General features: G+C 49.0%; 1 protein-coding gene across 1 annotated transcript in view; it reads right to left on the bottom strand.

Moving 5' to 3' along the window:
* The window catches only part of CPXM2 (carboxypeptidase X, M14 family member 2), a gene marked incomplete at both ends in the record, with an annotated part of 76,744 nt that overhangs the window by 26,293 nt on the left and 35,902 nt on the right, over positions 1–14,549 (bottom strand). Inside the window, 2 exons of the mRNA XM_084245622.1 lie at positions 1,365–1,509; positions 2,390–2,474. Of these exons, the coding sequence (XP_084101748.1) occupies positions 1,365–1,509; positions 2,390–2,474 (230 nt within the window). The remainder of the gene's footprint in view (positions 1–1,364; positions 1,510–2,389; positions 2,475–14,549) is intronic.

The following is a 14,549-nucleotide window of genomic DNA, read 5'->3' as shown; positions in this document are numbered from 1 at the left end:
AGCACAGCCCCATCTTTCTCACCCACAGAGTTTGCTTGCAAAAATTTCATAGTTGGCGAAGTATGACAATGGAGGGCCTCCCTGGTAGCACGAGGCTTAGGATGCAACCCATGAAGCTGTCTGCAGCTTCTGTAGCAGGAGTTCGAGTCCCGGCCAGCCAGGGAGCAGCCCACATGGCGCAGCAGACCTCTCCTGACTTGCCCGCTGCTCCCCTCAGCAGTGTACTTCGGTCAATCTGCCTATTCTGTTCCCCGCTCTGTCTCTGGTGAGTCTCTCACCCCCTGCACTTCTGGCCTGTACCCCAGCTCTTGTATGCATAAATAAATAAATCTTTTAAAAAAAAAAAAGTATGACAATGGACATTACAGGATTGCAGAGCAATCTCGTAAACAGTAAACGACATTAAATGTGGTTTGAAAATGGAGGAGATGTAGGTTTGCACTGGGCTGGAGTGGCGATGAAGTGGCATGAGGGATGCCTGCCGTGAGAACATCAGGGCTGGCAGAAGCCTGTCCCCAGGCAGTGGGAATCTCACCCCAGGCAGGAAGAGCAGGACTTAGTGGAGAAGGCACAGGTGAGAAGAAATCAGGTCCCCTGTGGCGCACACAATGGAGACGTTCCCCAGCCCGAATGAAGGGCCTGAGGAATGTTCTGGGAGCCAGCTTCCTTCCCTGGAGATGTCTGGTCAGGATGGCAAGTCTGATGCCTACAGGTTCCATGTGGGCACAGAGTCCTGACCTCTGAAAGGCCAGATAACACCCACCCCAAGCCAGACCAGATCAGCTTGTCCAGAGCAAACACCAGCAAGAGCCAGATGTGTGAGGTCCAGCCCCTTACGCCCGGCCTTGCTGAGGTCACATTCACAAGACATGATTGTGTGGAAACAGGGCCAGGGGAACACAACTAAAGGAACAAGCACTTACCCCAAGATAAGGCATCCAGGTGAAGCTACTTAAACAGAAAGAAACTATATCAATGGTCAAGCTTGAAATGAACGTCCCCCACCACCTCTACCCAGTGCCGTGGAGCACTCAAGCACAACTGAATATGCCACCAAACAATGCTGTGTAGTGTGTCTGCTCACTCTGAGTAGTACTGTTGCGCGCATTTCTAAGCTTCAAAGCATGCATCATCTTAAAATCCCAGTGGGTGAAACCACACTGGGCATGTGACTGAGACCCCAAATATTCCCAGGACTGAGTGAGATTTGGGGAGAACTTCTTCTTTTTTAGCTGATTTATGTTTTCTAAATATTCTACAATAGATGTGGTATTTTTTAACATGAGAACAAGACAGCTAAGTTTATTTTATTTACCTGAACTAGGCACCTGTTCTCCACCCGGAAGCATGAAGGGCAAACTCACCTGGCAGCGGACAGCCAAGGATCTCCATCCTCATGCATATGTTGTCAAACCATGTTTGCGGGTTGATGCGAATGTAGCGGGCCACCATGGGCACCGGCAGCTCGTTTAGAACGGGAATCTCCTTTTCACTGTTGCCTTCAAATATCTATTTACATACCGAGGAAAAGAATCTCTTAGAGCTTGATTACTCAGGGAGAGAAGAGTAATTCACTCATTGCCAGGATCTTATTGAAGAACACCTACTGTGCACTGGGCACTGAGGAAGAGAAACAAACCAGGTCTGGATCCTGCCCTCGGGAAGCCCCCACATAGCAAGGGGATGACCGTGGGATATATCATACTTAGATATCAGAGAAGAAACCTATTCGTGCTGGGGCAAAGAGACAGTCACAGAGCTCTGGGTTTTCCTATGGAAAGGACCAGGCAAAGCTTCAGGAACGAGGTGCCATTTGAATTGGCCTTGAAGGAAAGCTAGTTAGGGCTCTAGCTCGAGAAAAGGAAGAGCAATAGCTGGAGAAGCTCAGACCTGGAACTCGGAGAGAGAAGAGCAACTGGCTTGCTTTTACCGGAACATGGGAGTGCATACGGGGCTGAGAATGGAAAAGAAGGTTGAAAGCAGAGGCTCCAGTTTGATTGTGTGAGACGCTGGAGACCTATCAGGAATATGCATTTGGGAACCTCAAGAAGAAAGTGGAGTGATTAAGAATGACCTGTGCTAGAAAAATCAGTGTCATTAGAGAAAGTCAGAAAACTATTATAATCAAACAGTTGGGAGCAGCACAGGCATAACCCATGTGCTACTTTTCTCCTGTGCTGACCTGTAAATTGTCAGAGACTGTATCCAAGCAGCTCTGCAGGCTGCTTGGGGCTGAGCTCCCATGACCGATAGAGGCCATTTATACATCAGATCCCATGGTTGCTGGTTTGGAGTTGACACAGAATCAGGAAACATCGATGCTCACGGGGACCCAGCACATATCGCCTCTCTAGGCCCAGGGCAAGGTCAAGGGGAAGAAGAGACTCACCATATCTCCAGATCCATTCTTAACCGTGACCCATGTGTGGCTGTCATTGCTCACCATGACCTTGTAGGAGGTCACCCAGTCACTCCTGAGAGAAAATAAAATGTCGTTGGGACCACAGACTTGCAAAGGTGTACCTCTGCCATGGAGGGGTGCCTGCCGGAGAATTGGTGCCTGAGTGAGACAGTCCTGGATCAAACCCCAGCCCCACTTCTCAGCCCCCTCCTGTCAGCCAGGTAACTGACCCACCTGCGCACCATCCATTCATCCAGAAAATGGGAATCATCAAAATCCCAACCTAAAAGGATTATGAGTGTTCAGTGATTTAAGACCCTTTAAACTCTTAGGACAACGTGTGGCCCTTTGTAAGCTCTAAATATTGGTCATGCACAAGAGGCTGCAGACATAATTGGGTATTTGTTTATGCTGAGCATTCATTTCATACAAGGTAATAACTTAATGGAGTCCCACATGGCAAAATAATCTCAGTAAAAAGTTGCAAATTGGTCTAGAAATTTCACTTGGAATACTGATTTGGGAACAAAACAAATTAGATTCCACCGCAAAAATAACAGCTTGAGTTTCTAAGAGACGGCGGGTTTCTCCTTGGCTGTCGCAGCCGTGGAGACAGTCCCCGCCACCTCCAGCAACAACCCAGAGGGAGCCGGGCCCAGGGCCAGCCCCTGTCATCACGTCCTATTGCACAGAATTACAGAGGGGAAAACAGCCATTATTCAACTTCCCGGAGTGGAGGTCCACCCCACCGACTTGGCAAAAAAAACCCACCTTCATGTGGAAAACACATTTTCCCCTCTGCCTCGGATTTTTGGAATTATTGTGAAACTAGACAGAGAAACCCACCTGAGCATCTTTCTTTTTAATGTTTAAAATACTAGAAGTAAGCACCAGTTTATAATCCTTGAGAACATTCTGTCAGCTGCAGCACTTGGAACCCTTCTCTTCCCAGGGTGAATCTTTGGATTCAGGCTCACGCCAGGAAGGGGCCGAGTGTCCTGCCTGAAGCGATACTGGCCAGGAACGTTTCTTTAAAAGAGCAGCCGGCCTCATTCACGATGGTTGACTTGTCCCAAAAATCGCACACGCTTGAAAACAAGCCTCACCTTGACCGTCTCCTCTTCTCCCTTCTCCCCAGCAGCTTTGTCCGACTACCTGCGGAAGCCGGATCTGTCCCAGGGCACATTCCCCGCCCCACCCCCCCCCAGGCCTGAGCCCACCACCGGAGGTGGAGGAGCACCAGCAGGCCTTGAGAAAGGGCCTCAGCAGTAACTCGGGTCCTTTGCACTAGATAATTTTCCTCACCCAAAATAGCAACCTGTTTGCCACAGGCAATTAACTTCCAACTCCTTAAGGCGGTTCCTTTGGCTTCTGTTTTTCTGCTGATAATGTCCCATGGTGACCTGTGTGCAACCCGCAGAGATGGAGGCAATGAACACAAGAGCCCCTCAGTCACAGGCAGTGAGAAAAATTCACATAAGTTCTCCAAAGAAAAGGAGAGAGAAAAGGAAGGGAACAATTTCTCACACTTACCAAAAAATATGGACAAACCCAGTACTACTGCCTGAAGGGTGACTGGTCACTCACGTGGCCGAAGCCCCCATCACACCCTTCTGTGATCTGGCCTGTCCCTCCACGGCACGGCGATATCTCCGATCTAACCTGCCCCCATCCGACCAACCCCCTCACCTGCTCACACTGCAACCGGGCCTCAGAGTCCCAGCCTCAGAAACGCTACTGCCACCCCCAGAAGGGAAGAGTCCTTGGTCCGCCAGGCCCCTTCCTCCCCTAGACTGAATCCATGGCCATCACGTTACCTCCCCACCTTTCTAGAACTGCCCCGCTCTCTCCATCCTCATGCCACGGCCCTGCCCATCCTCTCTGGCCAGGACCATTGCAGTTGCTTCCCATTGGTCTCCTTGCATCTAAACTACCTCCTCAAACCTTCTGCACAGTCAGAGGCTTAGTTTTCTAATGAAATAATATTATGTCACCCCTGCTTAAAATACCACTCTTATTTTAGAATTAAGACCAAACACTCATCATGTTCATTTTCTGTCCATTCCTGAGACTGATTAAACTGTCTTGCCTCAGGGCCTTTGCACATGCAGTTATGGCTGTTAGACTCCTCCTCATGTCCCATCTCCTGTCTGCCTCTGGCTCCTTCAGACCTCAAACCTTATTAGATAAACCTGTCCTAATCTTCCAATCTGATAGACTGTTGATGTGTATTTCTTTCACAGTTTAATTCCACTTAAGATTTTATATTCCTTCCTGTAGTGTCTTTTGCTATCACTGGAGTATACATAGATCACTAACAGGATTATTTTCCTATAATATATCAATGACACATTTGCTGTATCACAGCTGCTAACACTAATATTTATATACTGTTTATTCTATGCTAAGTACGATTATAAGATATATAGAGAGAAGTAGGAATCTATGCATACATATATACATAAATTGATTTAATTATCACTGCAATGCTATGTGGTAGGCATTATATACTCTCCATTTTACAGATGAAGACACAACCAAAGACAACATTTTCCAAACGTTGGTGAATATGTTGAACAACAAGAATTCTAAAACATCACTGGAGAGAGAGAGAGCGAGAGAGAGAGAATACTGACAGAGTCTCCCTGGAAAAGAATTTGTCATTATCCTTTTGTACCCAATCCTGTCATGCTCTTCCCATGCTCCAGTAGACATGGACAAGAATGATGACCCTCTGAAGCACCATGTTGAGTGGAGAAAGACAAATTGCAAAAGCTAAGTACAGCAAAAATGACTTTATATAGTCAATAAAAGGAGATTGTGTGTGTGAGAGAGAGAGAGAGAGAGAGAGAGAGAGATTACTTTTTAAAGGCAAGGTATTAACAAACCCCTAATAAGGAGAATGGTTCCACGTCCAGGAGGAGGCACACAGGTGGGGACAGGAAAAGTCACACAATAATTTCAATCTTGGCAATGATCTAGCTTTTCAAAGGAGGACAAGTTAGCATTTCATTTGGACGCAAAAAGGAAAGCTTAATACAGGAGATTCAACATACAAATAATAATAATTTTAAAAAATTGAAGGGAGAAAATAGAGGTGAGCATAACAACAATTATCATCAAAGAGTAGAATCTCCGGGAACCGAAAAATCAGTTTCCATTATTTTAAGGTCACAGCAAGTTCCGGTTACAACAAGGCACTACACGGGGGAGCTTTTAGCACAAGGGATAGAGAAAAAGTCCCAAAACCTTATGGAGGAGAACTAATTAGAAAATGTATAGGTGTGGACAACCTCAGGTCTCTGTACCGGAAGGCTGAAGGCAGAGAGGTGAGGGGAAGGTTCCTTATCTTTGAGGGATGGCGAGGATGGGTTTCTCTTGGGGATGATAAAAACATTCTGAATCTTCTAAAATTGATTGTTGTGAGAATGTTAAATGGGCGACCTGTCCAGCAGGGGAATTATATTTCAATGAAACTAATAAAAACTAATAGAGTGAGGTCACAAAAAAGTCAAAATTTTACCTCCCAAGTTCCATTTCCAGATAAACCAAAGGGAAAACAGAGACATGGGATGTAAGAAACACAAAAGATCCCTGAGGAGAGAGGTGAAAAGAATCCCCGCGGGAATGGCAATAGGACAGGAGCTCCGGAACCGCAGAAGTTCAGATGCCAGCAGAGGCCCCACAGCTCCGGGGTGATGATACTCCAGGGTGACGATGCTCCAGGAAGAACTTGAAAGCGTCAACTGCTGATATCGTGGATGTATTTGGAGATTTCCAGGTCCCTCAGAAAGCTTTGGAATGAATTAGTAAGAAATATCTAGAAAACCAAGGAAACCATTAAAAGAAAGCCATTATTAGCTCCCATACAAACAAAAAGTCATACAGGAAAGGGGACATAATTATAGTACACCACGTGACCCAGCGACGGCCAGTCGTCCTGACGCAGATTAGATAGTGATGTAACTAGAGTTGGTGATGCAACTCTTTGGAGAGGACAGGAAGAGAAAGACACAGAGCAAGAGACAGGCAGACAGAGAGCGTGTGTGTGTGTGTGTGTGTGTGTGTGTGTGTGCGTGCGCGTGTGCTTGAAACGGATTAGAAGAAACTTAAATTTTCACCATTCACAGTAAAAATTCAATCAATAATAATTAATGTACAAGAATCAAAAAAGTGTACTGAAAGCATCTTGCTGAGAAATACAGGGATTAAGAGAATTATATAGAGGCTGCTAACGGGTTTATAGAAGTGACTTGACAGACCAGGAATGGGGACACAAGGGTCAGGCGCTACTATTTTTCATAGCAAGCAGTGCTGTCTGCTGTTTACACACGTAATTATAAAATAAGCCCCGTATTCCTCTCTGTCACTTCGGCTTCACTCCTCTGGTGCTTTCTCAATTTTTCTGCCCAGTTCAAGGTCGTTTTCTCCCAATGCATGCAAGACGTGAGGCCAATTTCTTCCTCAGTTGTAAATTCAAAGCAGGATTAAAAAGCAGAGTTTCTTTTCCTTTTTCTTTTAAGAGTTCCCATATAACTCTGTGCCCTGGAGAGGAAGTCAGTGGAATTTTATGTGAGCAAAGTTGGGAAGCGTCTTGCCTTTCCCTTCCCACTGCCGCTCTGTGTGCCGAACGGGTTGCCTCTGGCCCAGCTGATGTTATTCTTTGACACAGACTTTAAAGAAAAACTCAAGGTCGGAAGGTTATTTGAAAAGAAGGTAAAGAAGGACTTCTATGAAGCTTCGCAAAGATTTCAACTTTTTAAATTGATTAGAAAAAATATGGCTTCCCCCGTCCTCAAAGGACACAAAGGAGGACACCACACACGAGGCCTCAAAGGTACCACGTGAGCACCATCCTCGAGCGAGAGTTGTGCTTTCTCAAGCCCCGCCGGAGCCAGAGCAGAGAGCCTGGCAATTCCTGGCGCCGATGGCCCCCTGGAAACCTGCAGCCAACCTGGGCTGGGGGCCACTGCCACGTCCCCAGGAGGCGCTGGCACTGGCGCCTGTGGGGGCCACAGTCCTGACTGCAGGGCACAGGGAGAAACACTTGGCACACACATGCTGGCAGTGCTGCAGGAGCTCAGCTCACAGTAGGTAACTGCACCATGATTATTTGAAATGAAAGGTGACAGCTGCCACTCCCGGTGACACCAGACAGCAAGAACGGGCTCTCGATGGACACCATGGTCAGGACCAGTGGGAAGGAAACAGGCAATGCAGAGGAGCCTCCCAAGTCACAATCACCGAGCATGGCTTGGAAAGTTCTGCTGAGGTGGTTGGACGCCTACCAGAAATTCCAGAAGAACAGAAGCTTCTGGAGAGAGGATTAGGAAGGGGAAAGAAACATTCATCTTCTGGCCTAAACTGTGCCTTGACACAGGATTAGGAATGAGCTTCCCAATATGGAGAATAAGAGGAGAGGCAGAATGCCAGCAGGAGGCGGAGCTCCCTGGTTCAGACGCGATGGCTCCCAGCACGTGAATGTTCACACCACCAAGTTCCTAAAGCTCATAGAAGACACACTGGTCACGGAGAGCAGCAGGCCATGGAAGTTTCCAGCACAGGGCCCCACGCCCATTCCCCACCCTCTTTCTCTGTGCTCATTTGGACCCTGTGCTCTGACTTAGAGTTTATTGCATTTATTTAGAAACTTCAAGCAAAACACAGTGATGGCATCAATTTAATCACCATTCATAATACGGTCTTCATGGAGAACGTGTGAAGAAGCGTTGCATCGGGGCATTATATAAAATGTAGGAGCCAGACGCAATCACAGAATGTTGTGGTTCCCCAAGGAAATGCAGCTCTGGGTACAACACAGGACCTGCACTCAGTGACGCAGAAGAGCTGATGCAGGTGTGGACCCACAGAGAGCAGCCAACGGGTGCAGAGAAGCCCAAGAGGGTGATCGTAAAATCTGATGGTCAGATCCAGGGAAAACAAGACCAGGAATGCACCGCATGATCCCAAAAGGTACCGCTCACTTGAGGCATTAAATGGGTATAAATATCTGTGCATTAAACCAGCCTCCGCATTCACAGGGAGTTACAGGAGAAGCAGGAGGAGAGAGAACCTCCTTGTACCTTCCTGGAGGGGTCTGAAGGGATGAAACACCATCCGTGATAAGCTAGCCAGTTCCGTGGTCCGGAAAAAAAAAACCAGTCTTTCTTTCTAAACATTCATGGAATATTAAAAAAAAACTGTCCCTACTTTAAGCCTCAAAAGAAACTTTCAAAATGTCAAGAAATTAGAAAACAGAGACCATGTCCCCTGATACAAAGAGAAATGTTAAAAAAAAACATTGATTCAAAAACCTCTTGCCCAGGAAATTTAATTCCATCTCCTAAGGAATACTTGATCAAAGAGAAAAGCAAAGTTGAAACTACAGATGTATAGTGTTTGGAAATCAATTAGAACCTTCTACATAGCACATAGAATGTCTGTGAGCTACAAAGTGTGAGGGGTCTCCCCGAAGCCCAGTCAGAGCCAACTCCATGTCACCAAGCCCAGTCCCAAGTCCAGTTGTGGCCCCATGTCAGCCCTGAAAAGGAGCAGTTCCCCTTCCTACTCCTCTGCCCAGAAGCTTCTGGTCTCCTCGTAGGTGTTCAACCATCCGAAATTGGGGGTGTGGGGGTGAGAGGGAACAAGAGAGATCCAGAGAGAGATCCAGAGAGAGATCCAGAGAGAGAGAGCGCTGGAGAGAAAGATTTAGAGAGAGAACCAGCAGGATAGGGCTAAAGCAGAAGAAATCTCAGAGAAAATCTCACAATCTTACAAACTTATATCACTAAGAGAAAAAGAATGCCTGAAGCATTCAACTCAAGATTTAAAGAACAATGATATAAACCAAAAAAGGAGAAAGAACCCCTTTTCAATAGAAATGAGTAACTTCAAAAAAAGAAAAATAGCAACACTGGTAATAATTTCAATGAATGCTTGTTATTTAAAAAATTTGGTTACCCAACAAAGAGAAAAGTGGAAATGCACAGATATTTAAAATAAAAACAAGCAAATTAATGAGCAAAACAAATTGAAAGATGCTTTAAAAGACAATTTTGATAAATCAAACGTGCTGGAAAATGTAACAACAGAAAACTGGCACCCCACGTCCTTTCACTCTTAGAGAGGCCGGTTCTCCCTCAATTACCTGCTCAATCCCCTCTAACACAGCAACTGGGATTCTTTCCATGGCTAATCCGTTCCTCCTTGAAAAGTGCATGTGAGGAAAGAATATGGCAAGAATGGCCAGCCAGACATGATTCACAAGGATGTGAACTGGGTCTACGAGACAGGGCGTGACGACACTAGGGCAGCGTGGCACTGCCACGGAGACTCGGAGCAACGGGATATCAACAGATTCCAGGAGTGAACCCCCTGGGTGACAGGACTGTAGACTATCATGATGGGGACACTTCAGTTGTGTCTCCGTCCATCCAGACTGCTAAGACCCAACACTATATGCTGAGCATCTGAATAAATCAGGAATTTACCTCTCCCAGCCTGGAGGCTGGCTGTCGGATATCAAGTGCCAACATGATTGTCTGAAGGTCCTCTTCTGGGTCAAAGATTTCTCACCATGTTCTCACGTGGCATAAGGGGTGAGGGAGCTCTGCGGGGCCTCTTTTATATGGGCACTGATTCTAATTACAAGAACTTTGCCCTTATGATCTAATCACTTCCCTGAGAACCCACAAGAACCATCATATCGAGCATCAGGATTTAACTTACAAATCTGGGGGGTACATTTAGACCAAGACAGCTGGGGAAAAAATGCGGACCGTGTAATAAACAATGTTGGGACCATTTGACTATCCTGGTCACCACTTATGGATAAAAAGAGTTTGCTCTATTACATATACCCTGTACCAAAATACTTTTCACATGATTCAAAGATTTCAACATAAAAACTGAAACCATAAAAGTACTAGAAGAAAATATTGGGGCAACCATTTGTCATTAGAATGAGCAAGGCCTTTCTATGTATGACATAAACCTTAAGAGACTAATTATGTTAACCGCATAAACATTCAAAAATTGTATACATCAAACGGCTCCAAAGCAAAGTGACAAGGAAGGAGATTAACCGGGGGAATATTAGTACATCAAGCCACAGTCAAAGAACTAATTTTGGGGTGCCCCGGGGGCATCCATCGAGGATCGACCACACTGGAGTTTCTTACCAATTCGATTCGTCTCTCTCTCTCTCGCTCTACCTCACAAAAAAAAGGTTCTTACCCACATCCTTGCAGGCGGCCACCATCAGCTTCAGCAAATACCACCTGACACGGCCAATGAGTAAAGTCAGTCAACGAAAGGACAGAGAAGAGCCCCACGGTGGTATTCAGTCGTGAACACCACTGGGTGTTGTCCACTTTCCCAAGCAAGCAGGGAACACAGTTAAGTCCCTTTTCAATCAGGGAACAGTTCATCAACCCCTTCTAGTATTTAGGCCAATTTCTGTTGGAACTGTGAGGAAGCTGGCAGCTTCCTTTTCCTGTCCCTCACTCCTGGACGGAGCTAGCAGGCTCAATCCTGCCTGTGGCTGAGTTATAACTCCAGGCAAGGTTGCTGCTCCCAGGGCCTAAACTTGCCTTATGTGGCTTCTAGAAACAATATGGAAAACAGTCTTTTTTCCTGCAATACACACAGGCAGCAACAGCATGGAAGAACATACCCGCACAGTCCTTGCGCCCCACCCCCACTTTCCCTGTACCCAGCTCCTCCCTCCACCCTCTCCTCCCCCTTTCTCTGCTGGAACCACAGTTACAGCCTGAAATGATGCTGCTTCCCTCTCAGCGCAGCCAAAGGTTGGACACTGTGTGAAAATTCAACCATTGATTTACTGGGTTTTTCACTTTGGATTGGTTTCCATGGCTTTTTGAGAATGCAGACCGTACAGGAAATGTCATAAACTTAGAAATATTATCTATTTTCCATCGCTTCCAGTAAAAACGCCTACCAGCGAAAGCGGGGTAAGTGCCACTTTAGGGGCCAAGTCCAATAAATCTGGGTAAAGGGTGAGGCAGCTCCTGGTTGGGAACTAAAAATTCTCAGGGAACTAAAAATTTAACCAAAAAAATAAGTTATTTAAGGTCCCCAGATCTGAAAGTCATTTCAAAAATCAGTAGAAAAGGACCAATGTGAAGTCTCCCAGGACAGGTGGCCAGGCCCTTCCGGGGCGGTGGCCTGGAGGCAGGGACTCCCACGGGATGGGCCAGAGGCAAACAGGAGGGTTGGGGGGCTGGTAGCCAGCTCAGGGACTTCTGTGGCCCTGGGCACTTCTGTCTCCGTGGGCACTACCAGTTTTCTCCTGCTCCTGTAAAATGACTGCCCCGTTGAGCTTTCAACCACACAAACATGCTGTCTCACAGCTCTCGAGGTCAGGAGCCCTAAACCCGAGGTACTGGCAGGGCTCCCTGAGCTTCAGGCCTCAGGCATGCATGGGGGAAACCGCAGGGTGGGGGGTGGGGGTGGAGGGAGCAGGAAGGACCTGCAAGGTCACGGTGAGGCAGGGAGACATGCACCGGGGGCTTGAACTCCCCAACCTCAGTGTCCTCACCACTCAGTGGGGACAAAGAAGCCTCCCCTGGCAGAGTCGCTGAGGACACACCGAGGTAATAAGCAAGTGCCAGCAGCCGGTAGAGAACCAATGTGCTTTGATTTCAAGAAACCTTGTGCTAGCCTAATGATGCCAACAAAATGCAGAAGCATCACAGGAGTGTTTGAGCCAAACTACTTCTCAGTCACCATGTGATTCAGCCCCCAAGTCCTTCCTGGGTGCCCGCGGGGTGCTGGGGCCCTGGAGGCCCAAGCACAGATGGCGGGGGTGACAGGCAGTGGACGGAAGGAGAAGGGTGAGAGGCGCCCACCCTGCGAGGAACAGCAGTCCCAGCGCATCATTTAGGCCTGAGTCTAGGACATCCCAGGGCTTTCTGCCCGATCCCCCCAACACTCCCAGCGAGCGGGCGAGCAGGCCCTCACCTCCTCAGACCAGCCGGGAAAGCGAGGCTCAGGCAGACGACAAGACCACCTGGGCCACCTGCCCTCCAGGGCTGGCTGCAGCTGCCTCCTGCCCCCCGGGGTGTGAGAGCACAGGGGTGGGAGCACACGGAGGAAGGGGGGTGATGAGGGAGAGGCGGCCTTGCCCGGAGGCTGGCTGAGAGAGGAAAGAAGCATGGAGGCGGCACTGCATCAGGCCCCTCCACAAAAGACGGGAGGAGTCCTGAGGAAGCAGAGGCCGGGCGGCTCTTACAGGTGCCGCCTGCCGAGGACCACCCCACGTGCCCGGTGCGCACTTACTCATCCATACCCACAGTGGCCCCATTTGCAGGGTTCTGTTATCTCCATTTTGCAGGTAAAGAAACTGAGGCACAGAAAGGCTCAGAAATACACCCAGGGCCATGGAACTAGGAAGCTGTGGATTCCAGACTCCCAGTCTCACCGGAATCCACTTGTGTCTGCTCCAGGAGAGGAATGGTCGCCAGAGAAGGGGAGCTGGGTCCCCAGCCTGCCCCTCAGGTTGGGGCCTGGCTCCTCTCAATGGTCTGTGCAATAAAGACCCCCGCCCTAGCGGACTCTGGGCTGGCGGGGGCGGGGTGGTGGTGCAGTGCTCCGAGAGGAGTCGGGCGTCAGGGTCCCTCACTGATCTAACACTGGGGGCTCCGAGGGAACGAAAGCCAGGCTCCGTTTGCTCCCCGGGAGCCTCCCCAGTGCAAGTACAGACACACAGGTAGGAAAACAAGCCAATCAGGTCACGGAGCAATACTGAGGGTGGCCGTCAGAGGAGGTTTCAGAAGGCCTCTCAATGCAGGAAGGGTTGAGCCTTCCAGTGGGGGATAGCAAGTGCAAAGGCCCTGGGGCAGGTGCGTGCTTGCTGTGTCTGTGGAACGAAGAGGAGATTCCTGTGGTACAAGTGCAATGAGCCAGGAGACTCATGAAGGCAGGCGGCAGGGAGACCCTAGGGCCAAGGTGGGGGAACAGCTCGGGAGTTTAGCAGAACAGAAGGTATTCTTCGCAGAAAACAGATGAGAGAAACTTCACGGTGTGCTGGCAGGTGTCCTGGGGTAGACTGGACCCTGAATAAATCAGGGTGGAAGCTTCATCCCCGGGGAAGAGGTGCTAGGAGGTTTCCATTTCAGAGACTTCACCTCCTGAGGACGCGCCCTCTCATCATCGGCACCCAGAAAGCCGGCTCTGAAAGTATGAGCCACGGAGCCATGAAAGAGAACTTGATTTAGTTTCAAATAACTCTCCCTGCATAGTTGAAGCAAAACACAGAAAGAAGAAATGATTGCCTGCCTGGCCTTCGACTTGAACTTGGAGATGGTTCCATTAAAACACTTCATTTCAGGCCAAATTTGGCAAAACTAATAGTTCCCAAAGAGCTTAGAACGGAATTTGGAAGCTTCTGTCTCCCCAGCCCCATGCAGGTGCCAAACACATCCTTCTGCAGCAAGCAGGGAGTCTCAGCATGACAGGGCACCCACAGCCTCGGCATGACAGGGCACCCACAGCCTCGGCATGACAGGGTACCCTCAGCAGCCCCACCTTGAGCTCTGCTTCCAGGGCCCACAGGGCGTCCTCCCAGATTCCTGGCCCGGCCCAGTGCCCTTCCCTCCACACCCCAAGGCCGCCGTGTGTGGGGCCCAGCGCTGGTCTGCAGGAGCCAAAATCAGTCCTGGGAGCATAAAGTCAGACTAACTTAAAGAGCGAGAGAAGAGGCAGGCCCCGATTCTCACTGGAAGCTGAGGAGCCCGCAGCTGGGAGGAAGGCGCTGGGGAGGCTCCACCTGCTCCCCGTCTTGGATGAACGTCCCCCAGAGAACATCTATCATCCTTCTTCTGTCCCTCATAGACCCCAGCCTCCCCCTTCAGCAACCCTCTCCTCACCTCTCCTGAGCTTGGTCTCAGAGGTTCTCCCAGCAGGGGTGCTGAGCAGTCAGCCCTGCACCCCCAAGATCCCCAGAGGTCGGCCCCACTCAGCCTCTGCTCATCCTCCTCCCCCCACTGCAATCACCACCTCCCTGGCCCCAGGGAGGCCCTCACACAGCGCTGTCCTCCCGCCAGGCGCCCACGACCTCTGAAACACCTCCCCAGGGCGCCGTGGCCTGCCCTCTTCTCCCAGGGCTTTGGGGTCTTTCCCAGCAGTG

This window comes from Talpa europaea (genome assembly GCF_964194135.1).
Source record: "Talpa europaea genome assembly, chromosome: 10".
NCBI classification, from domain to species: domain Eukaryota; kingdom Metazoa; phylum Chordata; class Mammalia; order Eulipotyphla; family Talpidae; genus Talpa; species Talpa europaea.
Note: the sequence above shows the minus strand (reverse complement) of the source record. Positions and strands in the feature narration are given on the sequence as shown.